General features: G+C 63.8%; 2 protein-coding genes across 24 annotated transcripts in view; one reads left to right on the forward strand and one right to left on the reverse strand.

Moving 5' to 3' along the window:
- BAIAP2 (BAR/IMD domain containing adaptor protein 2) overlaps positions 1 to 16,167 on the forward strand; it is a 70,854-nt gene extending 54,687 nt beyond the window's left edge. The window contains exons 7-15 of one of the 8 annotated variants that reach the window (XR_002126162.1): positions 2,722 to 2,874; positions 4,713 to 4,922; positions 5,074 to 5,275; positions 5,852 to 6,053; positions 7,043 to 7,111; positions 7,817 to 7,979; positions 9,212 to 9,246; positions 11,697 to 14,861; positions 15,726 to 15,808. Coding sequence is in view for 7 of the 8 variants with exons in the window: in XM_019661900.1 (XP_019517445.1) it covers positions 2,722 to 2,874; positions 4,713 to 4,922; positions 5,074 to 5,275; positions 5,852 to 6,053; positions 7,043 to 7,111; positions 7,817 to 7,979; positions 9,212 to 9,246; positions 15,726 to 15,795 (1,104 nt within the window). In the remaining variant the exon portion in view is untranslated. Of the gene's footprint in view, positions 1 to 2,721; positions 2,875 to 4,712; positions 4,923 to 5,073; positions 5,276 to 5,851; positions 6,054 to 7,042; positions 7,112 to 7,816; positions 7,980 to 9,211; positions 9,247 to 9,943; positions 11,456 to 11,696 lie in introns of those variants that run through there. The other 7 variants (XM_019661903.1, XM_019661904.1, XM_019661905.1 and 4 more) reach the window with 7 other exon arrangements.
- Positions 16,168 to 17,178: 1,011 nt separating this feature from the next.
- Positions 17,179 to 18,548, reverse strand: part of AATK (apoptosis associated tyrosine kinase) — a 34,184-nt gene continuing 32,814 nt past the window's right edge. For all 16 annotated transcript variants that reach the window (XM_019661892.1, XM_019661898.1, XM_019661887.1 and 13 more), the window contains one exon: positions 17,179 to 18,342. In XM_019661892.1, coding sequence (XP_019517437.1) covers positions 18,302 to 18,342 — 41 coding nt within the window. In that variant the 3' untranslated portion in view covers positions 17,179 to 18,301. The remainder of the gene's footprint in view (positions 18,343 to 18,548) is intronic.

Below are 18,548 nucleotides of genomic sequence, written 5' to 3' on the forward strand. Positions count from 1 at the left end.
GGGGGCGGGGGCGGGGAGGAGGCGGGCCTTAGGACAGCCTGCCCAGGAGGCCTCTTGCCCTTTCTCCCGGGCTAGCCAGGGTCGCTCTCCAAGTGCCATCCCGGTCCCGAGGCTGGGGCCTTGGTCTGGGGGTGGGATAGTTATTTTGAGACCCATTTAGGCTGCCCCCCCAGGCAGTAGGAGGTGAAGTTCTACAGGGGATTTGTGGGGAGGTGGGTGGTCTGCAGGGGCAGAGGGTGCGGGGACCCAAGTTCTGGTGCTGGGGCTGGGCAGGTCCTTCCTGGGGGTGCTGTGACTCCCTCGTGCTGGCAGAGCTGTGCACTGGTGACAGCACTGGGGCCGCTCCTCGCCCCTCCAGCTGAGTGCTGCTGCGAGGGGAGGTGGCAGGAACAGCCTGCTGTTTGCTCCCCCTCCAGTCACCCATCCGGGCTTGGCACCGCCCACACATGCTGAGTAAGAGCTGGGGTGGGGGGGGGCCTGTGAGTCAGGCGGGGAGGCTGCCCCTTGAGGCCTGGGCTTGCCCCTGCGGAGATCAGGGCTGCTCCAGGGAAGAACTGATTCTGGAAAAGCCACTCCCGGACAGCGGTCCTAGCAGCCCACGTAGACAGTCTGCACCCCACACAGACAGTGTGCTCGGGGTGTGGGGAGGGTGGGAAGGGAGCTGCAGCCAGGATCCCACAGGCCCCGCACACAGACGCACCCAGGGGGCTCTGCAGACCCCATGGGTGTGCATCTGGGCTCCTGCCCCCCGTCCCCCCATGACAGCCGCCTCCGGTCTTCCCTGCACTTTATTACAGAAAGTTTCACTGGCAAAATCAGAACATTCCCGTGTGCCCGGCATCGAGCGGTGTCGCATGCGCTCTGTGCCCGCCCCCTCAGGTTTGGGGGTGAGTCATCCTGGAACACCCAGTGCTTGCTGCTGCCACCGGCAGGGTGGTTTTACACGGCTGGAACCGGGATCCCCAGGCGGGGTCACACCGCCACGCGTTGCCACCAGATCTCACCAAGTAGCCGCCAGCGTGGTTGCCGTGTGTGCAGCTCTCACGGTTCAGAGGGGGCACCGGGGCAGGGAACGTGTGCTTCCAGGGCCAGAGGCGCGGCTGGCGCGGGGCGGCCCTGCCGAACTTCTAGGATTCCATTGGCCAAAGCCAGTCACATGGCCGAGCCCTGCACCAATGGGCAGGCTGGGAGGGCGGGGCCAGCAGTGACTGCTGTGGAGAGCAGCGTTCCCCTGCAGCTGGCCGCTCCGGCGCTTTTCATCCAAACTTCCCCTCCCTTTTCCTCCCTGCTGCTCATCTGTCAAGGTGCTCGGTCCTCTGTCCAGTGGCCTTCAGTGTCAGGGTTGGTTGATTCTGCTTTTTAATGACTCTTAATTTTGTTTACGTATTCAACATGAAATTTGCCAGTTTTACCATTTTTCAGTTGAGGGGCATTGAGTACATCCGCATTGCTGTGCAGCCATCACCTCCATCCGACTCGAGAACTTCATCACCCCGCACTGACACCCTGGCCCCACGGGACACCGCCTCACACTCGTCCGCCCCAGCCCTGCCCACCCTCCCGCCTCCTGTCCCCTCTAGCCTTGGGCCACCTTGAATGCGTCCCTGGGACCTGGCATTTCTGGAAAGTGGTAGTTGGATGTGGAGGCTGGTCAGGTTGAGGTGGTTTTCATTTGGGGCGCTTGCCAGAATCCTTTATGGGTGAGAATGGCTGGACCTGACAGACGTGGGTCTTGGGGCGACAGAGTGGCCCCGTCGGGAGACCTGGAGGTGGGCGGTGGGAATGGAGAGAGGTGCGCACCACCTTCCCCGGGGCCAAGGGTGGCTCGGAGCCTGCCTTGGTGAGGTCGCCTTGTTTGTCTCTGCCGGTTCTCAGCCGCTCCCGAGGCAGCACTGGGAGGGCACCCAGGTAGCTGCGAGTGGGAAGGTCGGGGGCCCTGGTCACTTTGAAGTCCTGTCTCCGTGCAGCCCCTTCTCCCCAACTCTCCCTCATCCCAGGAGTGTGAGCTGGCGTGGCCCCAGCAGCCCACCCTCAGGTGCTGGGCTCCCTGCTCCCGGGGTGACTGTGTATCCTCTCCATGAACTCACTGCCCAGGCTGTGACCTCAGCCTGTGGCTGTCTGGAGAACAGCCACCAAGGGGTCTTACCTGTCTCTGCGCCCCCCCCACCCCGCCCCCCAGATCTGGGACCTAGGTGAGAATGAGCTGAGAGAAGCCCTGGGCCTTCCCTCTAGCAGGGCTCTCCTCAGGCAGTAGAAGGCAGGGCCTCCCATGTCCCGTCTGATTTTCCCATGGCTCCCATCTGAGCGGAGACATAGAGGTTCTGGAAACATCCACATCTGTGGGCCAAGGGAATGCCAGCGAGGCAGGAGGACGGAGAAGCGGGGGCCCTCGGCATTGACGCTCTTGGGCCGTGGCCTTAGGGGGGCTGGCCTGACACCTGCCTGGGCACGCAACACCCTGCTTTTGGGAAGAGCCCCACGGAGATGAGCCTGACCCCCCTGCAGACGGCCTGCCCTGGCCCTCCTGCTGGAGGCAGGACCTGCGGGCAGCCGAAGGCATGAGAGGCGGCTGTGCTGTGAGTGGTCCCAGAACGCCACCCGTTTGCAGTCGCCACTCTGCAAGAACGCGGTGCTTGACGCACCGGTGGGGCTGCCCAGAACGGATGCGATGGGGCAGCATCCTTCACCGTCCCACCTGTGCCCACCCTCTCCCATCCCCAGTACATCGACGCAATCAGCAGCAAGCAGGGAGAGCTGGAGAGCCACGTGTCCGATGGCTACAAGACAGCGCTCACCGAGGAGAGAAGGAGGTTCTGCTTCCTGGTGGAGAAGCAGTGTGCCGTGGCCAAGCACTCGGCCGCCTACCACTCCAAGGTGAGCCGCTCGCCCGCGTTGGGCCTCGCTGGCAGGCAGGGGCTGGCTCCCGGGGAACATCAGGGCGGGCCGCGAGCTGTGATGAAAGTCACACGGTGCAGAACATCCCCATGCATTTCGATTTCCCAGGGGAGAGAGAGTCCTAGAAGGAGAATTACCAGGTCAGAGGCTGCAGACGTTTCTAAGACTCCCGGTAGAAATCGCCAGGTGCTTTTCTGAGAATAGTTACACTGACAGCCTAACGGCGAGCCCTTCTGAGGGGCTGCAGAGCCAGGAACCCCATGTAGAGGCCAGCTTAACTCCTGGGCCAGTGAGACCCGTAGTCCACAGGCAGGAGCTGGAACATTCCAGAACATTCTGAGCTTGAAAGGTGTGGTCAGGCAGCCAAGCTGATGAGGGAGGCCCTGGTTCCTGTCCTTTTTCCATAAAGGGTCAGCAGGAACACACACACTCACACTCACACACACTCACAACTTGGCTTCTGGTCCCCACGGCCCGGCGACCAAGGAGATGGTTGCCCTCCCTCCATGGAGAGGCTCTTGCCGGCCCAGGTGTGAAGCAAGGACGGTGGCGGGACCTCCTTCCCCTGTGGGAGTTGGGAGGGCTCGTGGCAGCCGGGATGTGGGAGTGGGCTGTGCCGGCCACGGTGTTCAGAGCGGATCAGAGCAGAGGTCGCTGCCGCCCACGTGGCCCCAGGCAGGCTGAGGCGGGCGTGTGCGCCCTCTGGTGGCAGCCGAGCCCTGTAGTGGGCCAGGGCCCATTTGTGTGGCAGGCAGGAAAGCCATTGTCCTCTGGGGCACTGCCATTTTAGAGAGGTGACAGCTGACTTCCCAGGGAACGCCCCCACGGCGGGCTTAGAGAGGACAGGCGCCTGGCCTCGGGCACCAGGGCCTCCCGCCTGTGCCCAGCAGCCCACCTGGCACGTCTCTGGATTTGCACCCTACAGCAACGGAGCTTCATTTCCCTCAGGAGCCCTGGGCTTTACTCGTCACCTCAGACCTGAAGCCACTCAGGGCCAGTGCCCTGATCCTGGGTTTGTCCCCTCTGGTACTGGGTCCTTGCTGGCCCATGTCACCACCACCCCAGACCCATCAACCATTTATGTCAACCAGGAGCCAGATAGTAAAGATTTTCGGTTCTGGCCGTAGCCTGTGGAAGCTGCCACAGGTGATGTGTAAGTGAACAGAAGTGGGTTCAGTCAAACCTTACAAAGCTGGCGGCCAGCCCCGGGGCGTGGTGTGCTGGCCCCTGGTCTAAGCCAGCTGCTGGTAGCGGGGCCACGGCCTGCTCAGAAGGCTGTTTGCCCGACATCCCGTAGTTGCCCCACGCAGGAGCCCCCGCCCCAACCAGCCAGCCTGGCCTGACTGAGGCTGGCCTTTCCGCGTGGTCTCCCTGCCCCGGCTCTTCCTGATAACTGAGGTTTGTCCGTGGAAGGTCTGGCCCTTCCGTAGCTAACTGAGGGAGCCCCGTTCATGTCTTCTTCCTCGGGCCCTGGGGAGGCCCCCGGCGGGCCAGGCCTTGCTGTGATCTCATGCCTGCTGGTCCCTCGCCTGCGCCGCTCACTGGCGCAGACCAGCCCCTTTCCTAGGTTGGGGGTCGGGGGCCCACAGGTGTGGCTCACGTGGCGAGGAGGCACTGCCGGTGAAGAGCCGCCCTCTGCCCCAGCCAGGTGCGCCCCTCCTGGGGCGGGGATGTCGTGCCAGGAGCCTCCTGGTGCCCAGCGGCAATCGGGGGCTGTGGCCATGAGGTCAGCAGCAGGCCCTCCAGGGAGGGGTCCCGGGATGCACCCAGCTACGCTTGGCCCTGACCCCCACGCTGCCCCATTCTCTCTGCTTCAGGGCAAGGAGCTGCTGGCACAGAAGCTGCCACTGTGGCAACAGGCCTGCGCCGACCCCGGCAAGATCGCGGACCGCGCAGCGCAGCTGGTACAGCAGATGGTCAGCAGCAACGGCGCCCTGTCGGCCTCCAAGTCCAGCCTGGTCATCTCAGACCCCATTCCGGGGGCCAAGCCCCTGCCGGTGCCGCCCGAGCTGGCCCCGTTTGTGGGGGTGAGTCCTCGGCCTCCGGAAAGCATTATGGGTGTGGGGGGACTGCCCCCCTTGGCAGGGCGCCCCTGCTGGGGACAAGGAGCTCTCCACGCTGGCCTCGCTGGGCTGGGCCCTCCTGCAACCCCGCGCCCTTGCCGCTCCTTCTCCACAGCGGCTGTCTGCTCAGGACAATGCGCCCATCATGAATGGCATCTCGGGCCCGGACAGCGAGGACTACAGCCCCTGGGCTGACCGCAAGGTGGCCCAGCCCAAGTCCTCGTCTCCTCCGCAGCCTCAGACCAAGCTGAGCGACTCCTACTCCAACACGCTCCCCGTGCGCAAGAGTGTGGCCCCGAAAAACAGCTACGCCACCAGTAAGGGCTCCCCTGGGGGCTGGGCTGGGGCCCCAGACCCGCCGCAAGTAGCAGAGACACCCCTGAGGGGAGGTCGGGGGCTCCGAGGCTCACGCATGTACACGTGCGTGTGCAGCACCCTGGGGACCCCTTTGGGACTTCATCCTGGACCCTTGGGCTTCATGGGGCTCCCCGTTAACATCTGGCAAGGAGTGGAGCCGTGCTCAGAAGCAGGTGGGGGTGCTGGGGGGGGCGTTAGTTGACAATGGGACAGCTCCTGCCCCCTGGGGCCCCTGGGACACTGCTCACTCCTGCCCCCACTGCCAGGAGCCCGGCCGAGCGTCTCCTGATTAGTAGGGGAGGGAGCTGCGGCTCCGCCCACAGGATGAGCTCCAGGCCCTCAGCACCCAGGTCCTTCCAGAATCAAAGCTCACACAGCCCTGGAGGCGTGGCAAGTGTCCACCAGGATGGACGGTCCACCTCCAGGCCTGCTTGGGGCTTCTAGTGTCTTCCCCTTGGGCCGCGGAGGGACGGGAGGGTGACTGCACCTCGCTCCTGCATGGGGCGGGGCGCCCCTCACACCTGCCCTGTCCCCAGCTGAGAACAAGACGCTGCCGCGCTCCAGCTCCATGGCGGCCGGCCTGGAGCGCAACGGTCGCACGCGGGTGAAGGCCATTTTCTCCCATGCGGCTGGTGACAACAGCACCCTGCTGAGCTTCAAGGAGGGCGACCTCATCACCCTGCTGGTGCCCGAGGCCCGGGATGGCTGGCACTATGGCGAGAGCGAGAAGACCAAGATGTGAGCGCCTTCCAGGGCGGCGGGGCAGGGAGGGCGGGGCGGCCTGCCCCTTTATGGAACATGGGACGTTGGCCCCCTGACCCTGGGCCCCTGGGGGCTCTGGGTCGTTTTTAGACTATCGAGGTCATATGTTTCCACCATACAAAACCTGGGCAGCTCAGACACGCCTAACGGCTTCTCGCCCCCGGCGGCAGCCTCTGTGGCCGGCCCAGCTCGGGCGTCCCTCACTCCCCACGTCTCCAAACTTGTCCCCAGGCCCCGAGTGTCCAGTGCTTTTCCTGCTGTCAGTGCGTGGCTTCCAGTGCGTAGAGGCCAGCCTTCCCCCCCAAAGCCTTTTCGCCTCCCCTGTGTCTCTCCTGGACAGAGCTGGGGTCCTAGAAGTCACTCTGAGTCCCACGGCTGTGCCTTCACGGCTTAGTTTGTTGCCGAGAGGCTGTGTCAACATCCCGTTCTTGCTCGACCTGGGGGCTGCCCGTCAGGGGCTCCACCCTCCCACGGCCCCCACTGTCGTCTGGGTGTGTCTGTTGGTGAGATGGGAGACCCCACTGGGGCAGAATCGGCTCTGACACTTGCCCGCCCTAACCAGGGAGGAGGAAGCTGCTCTCTGGCCTCAGGCAGCCACCACCCTGGGAGACGCTGAGAGAGCAGGGACCCTGGTGGGACGCCTCTGTTCCCAAGTTCACACCTGCCTCCCTCCCTGGCACCTTCTCTGGTGTTGGCTTCACATGTGGCCACTCGGGACCGAGGCCAGAAACCAGCCCTGCTGTCAAAGCAGCTGGAGCTCAGCCTGGGTCCCCAGCCTCACAGTGAAGGCAGCCTCCGTCCAGGATGGGGCAGCTCAGAGCCGGATGTCCAGCTGAGGTGCAGGCTGGGGTCCCCTGGCTTCCCTGGAGCACCCACATACGTCCCCTCCACAAGCACACACAGCCAGGCCAGGGAAGCGTGTGACTGGGGCCCCGGCACGCTCTCACCTGGGCCGTCTGTTCCAGGCGCGGCTGGTTCCCCTTCTCCTACACCAGAGTTCTGGACAGCGACGGGAGTGACAGGCTACACATGAGGTGAGGGTGCTGACTGCAGTGGGTGGCCCTTAGCTCTGGAGAGGGGCTGTGGTGAGTGGGGTGCTGTGGACGGGCTCCCCTCAGAACAGCCCCAAGCGCTCTTGCCAAGAGCTTGGCTGGGCTTCCAGTCCCTTCCCTGCGCCAGCAGAGCTGCCCCCCACAGCCCAGCACGCTGCACGTTTGAGGCCCTGAGGTTCATGGGTGTGGACATGCTTTGTGAGGTCTGCGAGCCCTGGGGGTCACCGGGCGCTGTGTGGGGCAGCCCTGTTCACTGGCCCATTGGGGTGCGGGCTCTCCTTGCCCCATGCTGGGCCCAGGCGCACCCCCCCCCGCTGCCATCTCCTGCAGGCAGGGTGTGTGAGGGGGGCCCCAGCCATCTCCCATGAGCCCCCCAGATCCTCCCAGGCTTCAGGAGAGCAGGAGACTGGCTGCTGGGGCCGCAGAGGGGCTGAGTGGCTGCCGGGAGGTGGGATCGCCATAGGACTCAGCCCCAGCAAGCCTTCCGGACTTCCCAACTGGCACACTTTCGTGCCCAGTTCTGAGGGAGGGGTCCACAGGGTCAGCGCACCTGCCACCCAGGCCCCTGACAGCAGCATCTTGTCACCCCCTCCTTGAGGGTCCAAGTGAAGCACAGGAGAGGTGGGGGCCAGGCGGGATCCTGGGCTGGCCCGGCCTGAGCACTGTCCCCTGTTCCCCGTCCCGCAGCCTGCAGCAAGGGAAGAGCAGCAGCACGGGCAACCTCCTAGACAAGGAGGACCTGGCACTCCCGCCCCCCGACTACGGCACGTCGTCCCGAGCCTTCCCCACCCAGACGGCCAGCACCTTCAAGCAGAGGCCCTACAGCGTGGCCGTGCCTGCCTTCTCCCAGGTGAGTGGGGGAGGGGCCTGGGTCCCCAGCGGCTGCCGGGCTCAGGGTTGGGCCTCTCGCCTACGCCCTGCTGTGGCCACCTCCTGGACCACTGCCCTCTGCAGACTCAGGACTCTAAAGAAGGCTCGGCGGCCCCCCTGCTGCCCTTCCCTCGGGCTGGGGTGTCCCTGACCCAGGCTGCTCTGGACGCTGCTCCTCGGGAGGGGCCTGAGCACCATGGAGGACCGGGTATCCGGGAGCCTCTCCCTGAGAGCCGGGGGCTCCTGAATCACGGGTCCAAGAGTGGAGCTGGGTGCTGTCACTCCGGGCCGAGACCTTCAGGGGGCGGCTGATGCAGTCTGGGCAGGTGTGGCCCCAAGGTCACAGGCCAGCCTGCTGGGCATTGAGATGCTCTGGTCCCATCCAGCCCTGCCCGGGCCTCATGGCACAAATGCCCAGGCTTGGAGGGCTCTGACCACTGCTCCCTGCTCTCACTCCCTGGTCTCTGGGTTTGGTTTTGGTGCTGAGAGAGCTGAGGAGGGTTCCCCAACACCCACTGATGGCCCTGGGGCCAGGCCAGGCGGGCAGAGATGGGGCAGCTAGCCACAGCACAGCCCCACACCCACGGGTTCCCCTCCTGGGCCAGGGGCACTGTCCCCAGGGCCAGGAAGCTGCAGCTGGGGTACAGGGGCTCAGGGGCGATCTGCCCAGGGGCCAGCCCAGCCCAGGCTTGCTTGAGGCGGGTCTGCAGGTGGCCATCCACGGTAGCTGCCCTCCCCACACCCGCCTCTGTCAGCCACCCATCCACCGCCCCCTCCCCTCAAATGTCACTGGTTTGGGGCCCTGGGTTCCTGGGGAGGCCCTTGTACCTGACCTGAGACTGCCAGCTAGTGCCACCCTCACCTGTCCAGGTGCTCCACCGCTTGACCTGCAGGCGCTTGCCCACCTGGGGCACTTGCAGGGCCCCTGCCCGCCTGTCACAGGTGACGTGTGTGGATGGGGTCAGCACGCGTGTGTGCGCCGAGTGTGAGGTCACACAATCCACAGTTGGATGTTTGCGGGACGTGGTGTCCCCATGAATTTGGGGGGTCACAGGTCACCTCTGTTGTGGGGGAGGGACCGTCTGTGCCCTTGGCAGCAGGCTCCACTGCACACCCTGGGGTCGGGAGGGGCGGCTGCCACGCCAGCGCCTGCCCTGCAGGCCACCTCACCCCCTGGGACCCCAGTCTGACTTTTTCTGCCTTCTTCCCCAGGGTCTAGATGACTACGGGGCACGGGCCGTGAGCAGGTAAGGGCTTTCTGAGTTGTCCTTGGGAACGGGGGGCAGTAGGGAGTGGTCCCCTGGAAGGCTGGTCTGGGGTGGCCCTGCGGGCTTGCTCCGTGGACCCCTGGCTGGAGACCGTGCAGTCTCCACTCCATGTCAGAACGAGTGGGGCCTGGATACCTGTTTTCTGTCCCCCGCCCTACAGCTCCCCAGGCCTCTGAAAGGCAGGCCCTTCGGGCAGGGTACCCTGTCCGGAGTCAACAGCCCAGCGTCCTGGGACATCGCTGAGTGGGAGGAGTGGGGGCGGCCCCTCCCAGAGCCGTCTGCGCTCTCCGTGGGTGGATGGGTGGGTGGGAGGACGCAGGTGCTTCTGCGTGAGCCCAGCCTGGCTGTGCCTACCCAGCCGCTCGGGGGGCTCCCGTTCTCCCCCAGCCCATGGCCACTGCAGGAGCCACCCCCCTAGTTCTTAGCAGTCCTACTCCTCCTTCCTGGCTCGTGCATTCTCGGCCAAGAGGGGGTCCACTCACCCCTGGCTCGTCTCCCCAGAACCAGTCCAGGCCTGCACAGAAGGGTAGGGGCTGCCCACCCCCCAGGCTCTGCCCTCTGGTCCTAGCTCCAGGGCCTCTCCTGTCACCCCTCCCCCAGGGCCTGGTGGCCAGCTGAGCAGGCTGCTGTGGGGGAGGCGTGCGGCCCGGCAGCTGTCCTGTGCTTTGTTTCACAGCGGCAGCGGCACGCTGGTGTCCACAGTGTGAGGACTCTGACCACGGGCAGCTGCTGCTCGGAAGAGCTTCTGCCCTCCCCTCCCCATCTGTCTGGTCTCCATCGGTTTCCTCCTCAGCGCTCTTGCTGGTTTGTTCTTGGGTCATTTTTCTTTCCCACCTGCCCCCTCCCGCCTTTTGGTTGGTGACCCCAGACTCTGTGATCCCCAGGGTCCATGGTGCTGCCCCATTAACGCTCCCGTGTTTAAACGCCCCCACCCCACGTGTCCCGCCAGGCAGGACCTGCCAGCCGGACAGCACGGGTGGGCGTCCTCGCCTCTGCTCCCCGTCTGCTGCGTTCATAACGCACTGTCCCTTTTCAAAGGCTCACCGCGAGCCAGCTCTAAAGTTTGAAGAAAAAGAAAAATCTTTAAAAAAAAAAAAAAAAAAAACCAAAAAGCTGAAAAACAGGAAAAGGACATTTTTTTTCCTGGAAACAAAAACAGATATGCATGGACTCCGGTGTACGTACTGTTTTTTCTGCATCTGACTTCCCCTGGCGCACGCTGGCATCTGTGCCAGGAAAGGGGAGGTACTGGGGCCTCCAAGAGGCTCACGGCCCCATGGGCACCTGTCCGAGGGCCGCAGCCTGCTCAGGGCCTCCTGAGGAAGCTGGCCGCTCCTGTGAGGGAGGCCACGGCCCCAGCCCTGCCTGTGCCTCCGGGCCGGGCCCCTGAGGGCTTTCTTCTCCGTGGACGCTGTTGGACGGTGTACAGAGACCAGAGCACAGGCGTCATTTTTAGGCGTGGTGACCTCACACAGTGCACTGGAGGGGAGGGGTCAGGAGCAGCCGCTGCCGGCCGCACACGGACATTCCAAAGACCTCCAGAGAACCCCTGCTCCCCACATTCTGGAAATCGGCCCTTGAACCAGCCTGTGAGGGAGTCCAGGCCGCCCAGCTGCTCAGGGCAAGGGTGTGGCCAGCCCCAGGGAGGGCGGTGTCGGCACTCCGCCCACACGCCTCCCGTCCCTCTAAACGCTGTCGTCTTTTTGTGTGTCTTGGTGACTTCAGAAAGAGACATGCTGGACTCAGTGGTTACTGGTATTGCCTCTTCACACCCTGAATCTGGGAACTGAGTGGGGGTGCAGCCCCCGGAAGCTGTGGACGCCCCTTTTCTGATGTGATTTAGCAAAGCCCGCCTGCCCGCCCACGGACTAGGACATGGCTGGTAGCACTTGTGAGAGAAGGCGCTCAAGACACAGACAGACCCTGTTTTATATTTAAGGAAAACACAAAGCCAGAACATGGACCTGTGTAAAAGGAGCCCTCTGCGTCGGTGGTCTCATTTTGCTAACAGATCTCAAATCCAGGGGATTCCATGCTCAGTGGATGAATGTAGACACAAAACCGCAAAACTTGTATGAAGATGTAAAGTGCTGAAGATATTTTTCCTGTTTCCTTTTTTTTTTTTTTTAAATCTGAATTGTGCCCTGTGCTGCAGTTGTTTGAATAAAAGTTTTATTTATTGCATCGAGTTGGGTGTGGCGCCTCCTTCCAGCCCCTGCATGTACCCGGGCATGCACACAGCGCCTGCCCACACTGCGCTCCGAGGGGCGCCTGCGGTGGCCCCGCCGGTGGGGCTGGAGAGTCCGCTGTCTGCCGTGTGGCTGGCGTCCCGTGCTCCTGGCAGTGAGCTCCAGCCCCTGGTGTCCCCTCGGTCCTCAGACCCCACTGCCACCCACACCTGCACCAACAGCCCTTGTGTTTCCTTGCAGCACCGATGTGGAAGTGGCCAGATTTTGAGCTGCCCCGTCTAGAGTTAGTAAGTGCCCGGTTTGCTTGTGCTGGTCAGTCTGCGTTTGCAGCGGCTCTGGAGACCCTCTGGCCCCAGCCCTGCAGGCAAGGTGGGGCCCGAGGGTCGGCCAGCCTGCTCCGCTCGGGGCTCCCAGCCTTCGCTTCCCCTGGATCACTCCTGGGGCTCACGGATTTCCTTTCTCGGGAAGCTTGTGGGGCTGACCCGCCACTCTGCTCGCCGCCACCCGCGGCCCCCTGCCCTCCACTGCTGGGCGTGGGTCTGGCCTGGCCCTCCCTCCGGGTTTCTGTCCTGCCTCTGCTGGGCGCTTCAGCCACAATCAGGGTGGAACCAGTGATCAGCTCCTCTGGCTGAGGTGCCTGCGGACCGGCCCCCGTGTGTATGGGTCTGAGCCCGGCCTGGCCCGCTCCTGGATGGCAGCCCCAAGGGGACTGGGGAAACCAGGGTGGGACCTGGGGACAGCTCCACGGCTGTGCCAGGTGAGTGCTGTAGGCACCCCGGTGCTCGGGACAGTGGATGCAGCAGCCTGGCTGCCAGCTCTGCCTGGCTCACCTGGCCTCTGCCCCGGTGTGGCTCCGAGTCTGTGCCAGACTCTCCAGACCAGGCCCTCGGCCGCCATGCCCAGGTGTCCTTGCCAGCCTCTGAATCCCTCCTGGTGACGGTCCCTTCCCGCCCTTGGAAAGCAAGCTCTGGCAGCCAGGAGGAGATGAGGGGGCCCAGCACTGCTGCCATGTGTCCCCACCCCACCTAATCACAGGTTACCCTGTGCATCCTTTACAAAGGATGACAATCACTTCAGTCTACTGGGCATCACAGAGATGCCACCCTCCCTGCAGGCAGCCAGGCCACCCCAGCAGATCTGGGTGCTCGCTTTTCTGTCACTGCCTTTGTGTTGTGAGCTGCACTGTGAGTTCTGGAAAGTCCTGGAGACAAATGCTCCTGAAGTTTGGGCACAGGGTAGACATGCCTTTGACCCTGGCTCAGCAGTGGCCAACCCTGGGCCACACCCCTCCTGCCTCTGGGCTCCTCTCTGAGGGGCCTGCATCTCCCACCAGAGCTGTGCAGGCCCCACCTGTGCTGCCCCTGCGGTCCCTCCGAGCTGTCCTCATCACTGGAGGTGCCGGAAGGACCCAAGGCTCAGGGACCATACCGCTTGGTGTAGGGCAGACCTGGGCGCAGAGGGTACCTCACCCCAGGAGCGCGCAGCACGTGCCAGCAGCCAGTCCCTCGCCACAGTCACCTGGCCCGAAGGTTCAAAAGACACTTCTGGCTGGTTAAGGGGCCCTGCCCAGCTTTGCCCGAGCTTATGCTGGGAAGGGGGGCTGAGGACGAGAATGACTCCATTCCAGAAGGGCCGACGTTCTGAAGCTGTGGAAGAAACACTTAAGTTTGAGAAGAAGCAACTTCGGGAGAAAGTGGACACCTCTGCGCCAGTCACCCTTTGGCTCCCTCTGTGCTCTGGACTCAGCGAGAGAAGGAAGCCGCACGTACGGACACGGCTGTTCTCAGAACTGTTCGTCGTTCACGTAGTGGATGCAGAGAGTAGTCACAGGGTCCCCTCACACCTGCAGCCACGTGCGTTTCAGGAGACCGGAATTGAAAGCTGCCTGACTGCAGGGGTTGGTGGGGGCACGGGCCCCCCGTGCTGCATGGTGGCCCTGAGGGCTGCCCACGGAGCTCTGCAGTGCCCTGGAAGTCTGTGCCCACCGTCCTCCCGGTGGGGGAGGGTCCAGCTCGTGCCTCCTTAGCCCCGCTGGGGACCGTAGGCCTGCTCTGCGCCGTAAGTGGAAATCCATTCTCTGTGTGAAACCACCGCCCGTCACTCCCCTCCCTCCTCAGGCGTCCCTGACGGGGTGGCTCCCATGAGGGACAGAGCTGTGCCCTCAGAGCCCCCACCAGAGGGAAGAGCCTGCACAGCACCCAACTTGAAGGCACCCTGATCTGGGCTCCACTCTGTGCTGGCACCGGACAAGCTTGTCTTGTCTGTTGGTTTGTCGTCAATCGTCCGCCGACAGTGCTGCTGGCAGGGAGCCTGGCCTGGCGCCGGCCCGGCAGCAGTCGATGTCTGCAGGTCGGGAGAAGGTGCGGCGGGCCTCGGGTCCCAGTCTTGTCCTGTTTTGTCATCTCAGTGTTGGCCCCAGCCCCCACCTGGGGTCACACAGGCGTCCTCTCCAGGGTAGCTCATAAGCCTGTTCTTTCACAGAAGAAAGAACGTTCCAGAAGGTATAGCTACCTGAGAGGCTGAGCAGGGGAGTGTCCTGCCCACTGCGGTCTCTGGCCTGGGCTTCCAGGGGCTGCGGGCAGCAGTGGCTCCAGAGGCCTGGAGCGTTTGCGGCAGCTGCCCGCTCCCGCAGAACCTGCAGTGTGGAGTAGTGTACTCCAGGGCCCCCATTTGGAGGAGGAGAGGAGAGTGGGTCAGTGGCTAGACGCCCCCCACGGCCGCTGGGCGGGGCCTTTCTGGCCCTGCAACTCCCTCTGCGGCCCAGCTGACAGTGCCTTTTACCAGTGACCCTTTCTGATGAGAATTCGGGTGTGTCAGGCAGGAGTACGGTGTGTGCGGCCCAAACCGGCCACTCTGCCCTGGCTGTGCTCAGCACAGGACCTATCCTCCCTTCTCGGGGGCGCAGGGTCTGCACCCCTTCCTCTGCTTGGTCCCTGACTTTAGGTGGACAAACCTGCCCCATTCCCAGAGCCCAGGACCTCCCGCTGGGGACAGCGAGGGCACAGAGCCCTCCTCTAGAACCACTGCCAGGGCACAGCCAGGGCACAGAGGCAGACGTCACTGGTCACTCCAGTAGACCCGGCTGAAGCTCATCTGCACAGATCAGTGCCAAAGAGAGGCCGTGAGCGAGCAGAGCCTGAGGCCCCACGCGGGGCTGGAAGCAGCCTTTCATCGGGGGCCGTGGCGCCCTGGAGGAGCCTTGAAGGTCGGCTTCCTCCAGTAGGTCTTCCTTTTAAAAACTCAGCCGAAGTGTCTCAGTGTTTTAGAAAACACCAAGTCCTCGGGAAAGCACAGGGCGGTGCCCCCAGCCCATGTGCTCTCCTCCTGGGCACACTGGATGGAGCGCCCGCCCACCCAGCTACCGTGGACGCCGGCCCAGCGGTGCCAGAGGCGCCTCCTGCCCAGGTAACGGCCCCAGAGCCGAGCGCTTCGCCAGGAGTGTGGTCCTGTCCGTGCCGAGCCCTCTGTGTCCCACGTATCATCCGTGCTGTCACCCCTGGGGCTGCCTGGCGTCCCCCAGCTTGTCGTCCTGTGCGTCCCCACCCGGCAGGGACTCGGAGAACAGGCTTCTGCGAGGACCAGGCCAGGCGCTGGCCCCTCGTGCTCATCTCGTCCCATCTCAGCTCCTGTCTGGCCCATCCGTCTGTCCGTCAGCTGCGGCCGTGGGCATATAGGGGAGGGTGTGGCTCCCTGGGGTGACGGGTGGCTGAGCCCTCACCGGGCAGGAGGCAGCCCCTCTGCAGGGGCCCAAGGGCATCACCCCTGCCAGCCTGTTGCTGTCAGTGTGCGCGGCCTTGTGTCTGTCGTGTCAGCGTGGCGCGGGCCCAGGCCACCCTCCGGGACGCATGGGCCGGGTTGTGTGGGCTGCTGAGCTGTCCCTGTGTGTCAACAGGCATGTCCTTGCAGACGGGCTCAGCTACTGCTCCCGCGAGGACGGCACCTGGGCCACGTGGCCTTGTGGGCGGCTCCCCAGACTCGGACTCAGCCCACTGAGGACTGAGAAAGAGCTGGCTCCCAGCCCCTGCCCCCGGCCACGTTGCCTGGGAGGGTTGACAGTTCTAGGAGGGGGTGGCAGGAAGTGGCCACTGGGGGTCAGCTGGCCCTGCAGGTGCTGCCCCTCCGAGGCCCTTCCAGCAGCTTCTATTGCCCGCCTGAGCTGAGCCCAGAGGCTGGGCCATCCGGGTCCTGGATGGCGCCATCTGCAGGCCTGGTGGCACAGCGCGCACAGGGCACCCCTCCTGCACTAAAACTGTTATCTTTTCTCCTCAGGAACCCCTTCACCAGCGTCCAGCTGAAGCCAACAGTGACCAATGACAGGTCTGCCCCCCTCCTCAGCTGACAGCCACGTCGGCACCCACTGCCCGCCCGGCCCCTCCTCCCCACTCCACATGTAAGCTCTTGTGTTACCGTCTGCACAGCCCCCTTTAGAGGACGTTCTCCTCGCGTGCACTGCACCTGCTGATGTTGCCCCCACTTCAGTCTGGCCTGGGCTGGACCCTGGCCGTTCCTGTGGACAAGGCACCTTGGGGCCATGGCCGAGGAGAGCACAAGGGGGCTGGCCAGAGCTGGGACCCGCTGGCTGGGCCAGGGGGCTATGGAGCCTAGCGGGCGCAGGAGGACGTTCTGTCAGCGTGTGGCTGGAAGGGGAGCCTAGCTCCCACGCTACTTGTAGCTCCTAAGTGTCTGGTCAATAAAGAGACTGCCCCACCTATGCCCAGCTGTGATCTGTCGGCCTTCAGGCAGGAGGCCTGGGGCCCGGGAGGGGAGGGCCTGCCATCCTTCTTTGGAAGAAAATGAATTTATGAAGAACAGTTAACTCCCTGGCAGGCCCTCGGCCGGGGGTCTGCAGGGCCTCCCCACTCCTGCTAGCAGTTTGGGGGGCCTCTCCATCCCAGTTCCTCCCTGCTCAAGCCCCAACTCCCATCCAGAACCGGCTGCTGGGGCCCCCAGCTCTCCTTCCTGTCCTGGGCCAGGTGGGTGGTAGGTGCTGTGTGCCACTGTTGGGGGAAGGGTTCCTGCTGCAGGATTCCTAGGTGGGCCCCACCCCAGCTACTTCCATATTTCAGCTGAAATACCGATTTTAGACACTTCATTATTGGATCCACGCTATTTGCCATTTGTGGCTGAAATACAGCCACGGTGACCAGCGTCGGTGACAGCAGTCCTCCCCTGGTGAGAAGCTCCAGGCAGAGCTCACTGCTCCCAGGCCCTCTAAGGAGGGGTTCTGGGGCCCTGAGCTGCCTGCAGCCTGCCCACACCCCAGGACAGGAAGCAGAGGGCAGGGCCGGGGGGTCCAGGTGGGCACACAGGCCCCCCAGCTCACCAGCGTCCCCTGGTGCTGAGGGGCAGTCTTGGCCTCCTGAAGGCAGTCAGGAGGGTTTGGAGAGCTCCATGGGCCCTCCTCGCCCTCACCTGGGCCAGAGCGCAGGGCAGGAAGAGGGGGCTGCAGGTGTCCACTTCCCCTCTGCTCCAAGGCAGACCCCACCTGGGCACATGATGACCCAGGTCACTGTCCTGTCACCAAAATGTTCTAGGGACAGTGGAGAAAGGGTCAGCCTGCCTCCTGCAGCCTCCACCCTCTGCCCCACCGTCAGGAGGGACTGTGCCCCCAGACAGAGCTGGCAGCTGGGTCTCCACCCCAGCATGGCCATGCCCCCTCATGACCAAAGCTCTAGCTGCAACCACCCCCCCAAAAAAAAACCAAAATAAAACACACACACGCTTGGCGTGAAGGCTTTTTTGTCTTAGCTTGATTTCTCTTAAAAAAAAACAAGGAACAAGAAAATCATTGCACCAGCATCCTAAGCCTCAAACTAATAAGAAACAAAAACACAAACCCAAACGAGTCCCCACCCACACTCCCAAAGCAACAATAAACTTACATCTCTTTGGCAACAGTAACTTAAGATCATCCCATTTCCATTTGCTCTGACAATAGCGGTTACAAAAATATCCCCTGTGCTGCTCCCTGCCCCCACCCCCTCCCCGCTCCACCCCTTCCCGAGGCCCCTTCCCTGCAGGCAGGAGCCCTGATACTGACCATGGGGGCGGCCCCCCACTACCCTTTGACAGCTGGGCCAGGCTGGGCAGCGCCCTGCAGAGGGATGCTGCCCACGCCAGCCAGCAGCGGGCACCTCTAGAACGGGGCCATGACTGCCAGCAAGGGTGTAGCCTGAAAGCCCCCCATATTTCATGCTGCCCACCTTGGCTCCAGCAGCGGAACCCAGGCAGAAGCCACCCCAGACCCCATGGGGAGGGAAAGCTTATAGGTCTGAGTCAGTGAAGGGAGATACAGCCACAGACTTTGAGGTAAGGGTGGTGGGGCCCCCAAGCCTGGGGTCCTCTTGCTCTGAGCAAACCCAGAACAAGGCGGAAGGGGCCAAGGGGGCAGGGAGAGGCCGTCCCAGCGGGCCTGTGCCCACTCTCTCACCCGCTGTGGGGACACAGCATCCTGCAATGCAACACGGGAGCCAGTGGGCAGGGCGTGGCAGCCTCCCCATGCCACGTGACCAGGTCCCCTGGCCTCAGACAGAGGCCAAGCAGTCTGACAGCAGTGGCCAGGGCAGAGGGAGCAGCTGCATGGTGAGATGCCACCGGGTCTGGGGCAAAGGGCATCCCTAGGGTCCAGCAGCAGACCCGAGTGTCCAGGAGGAATCCTGCTCCCAGGGCAGCACCGGGCTGGCGTGCACGGCTGCTCCTGTCCAGGGTGCTGCGTGGGGCATTGAGGTGCTGGAGGCTGCTGCCGACCACCGCGAGGACCGCAGTCCCCGTTCGCTCTTGGTTACCATCCTTGCTGCTGCCTGGGGCAGGACGGGCAGGGGCTCCAGAGGGGGGCCACCTGGGCCTCAAGCTTCTTTACAGCTGCCCCCAGCACCTCCTGCCGGGCCTGGCAAACAGGAGGTGCCACATGAGTGTTCGGGGAGATGCCGGGGATTGCCAGAGCCCCCTCCCCCAGGACTCCCACCTGGCCTAGAGCCACTGACGGGCCAGGGCTGCAGCAGCTCTGCTGGTATGTCTTGGATGCAAGGCCCACCTCTCTTCCCACTGCATCACCAGCACCCATGCCCAGGCCAGGGTCTGTCCTCAGCCCAA

Source organism: Hipposideros armiger, unplaced genomic scaffold, assembly GCF_001890085.2.
Source record: "Hipposideros armiger isolate ML-2016 unplaced genomic scaffold, ASM189008v1 scaffold_362, whole genome shotgun sequence".
NCBI lineage: Eukaryota > Metazoa > Chordata > Mammalia > Chiroptera > Hipposideridae > Hipposideros > Hipposideros armiger.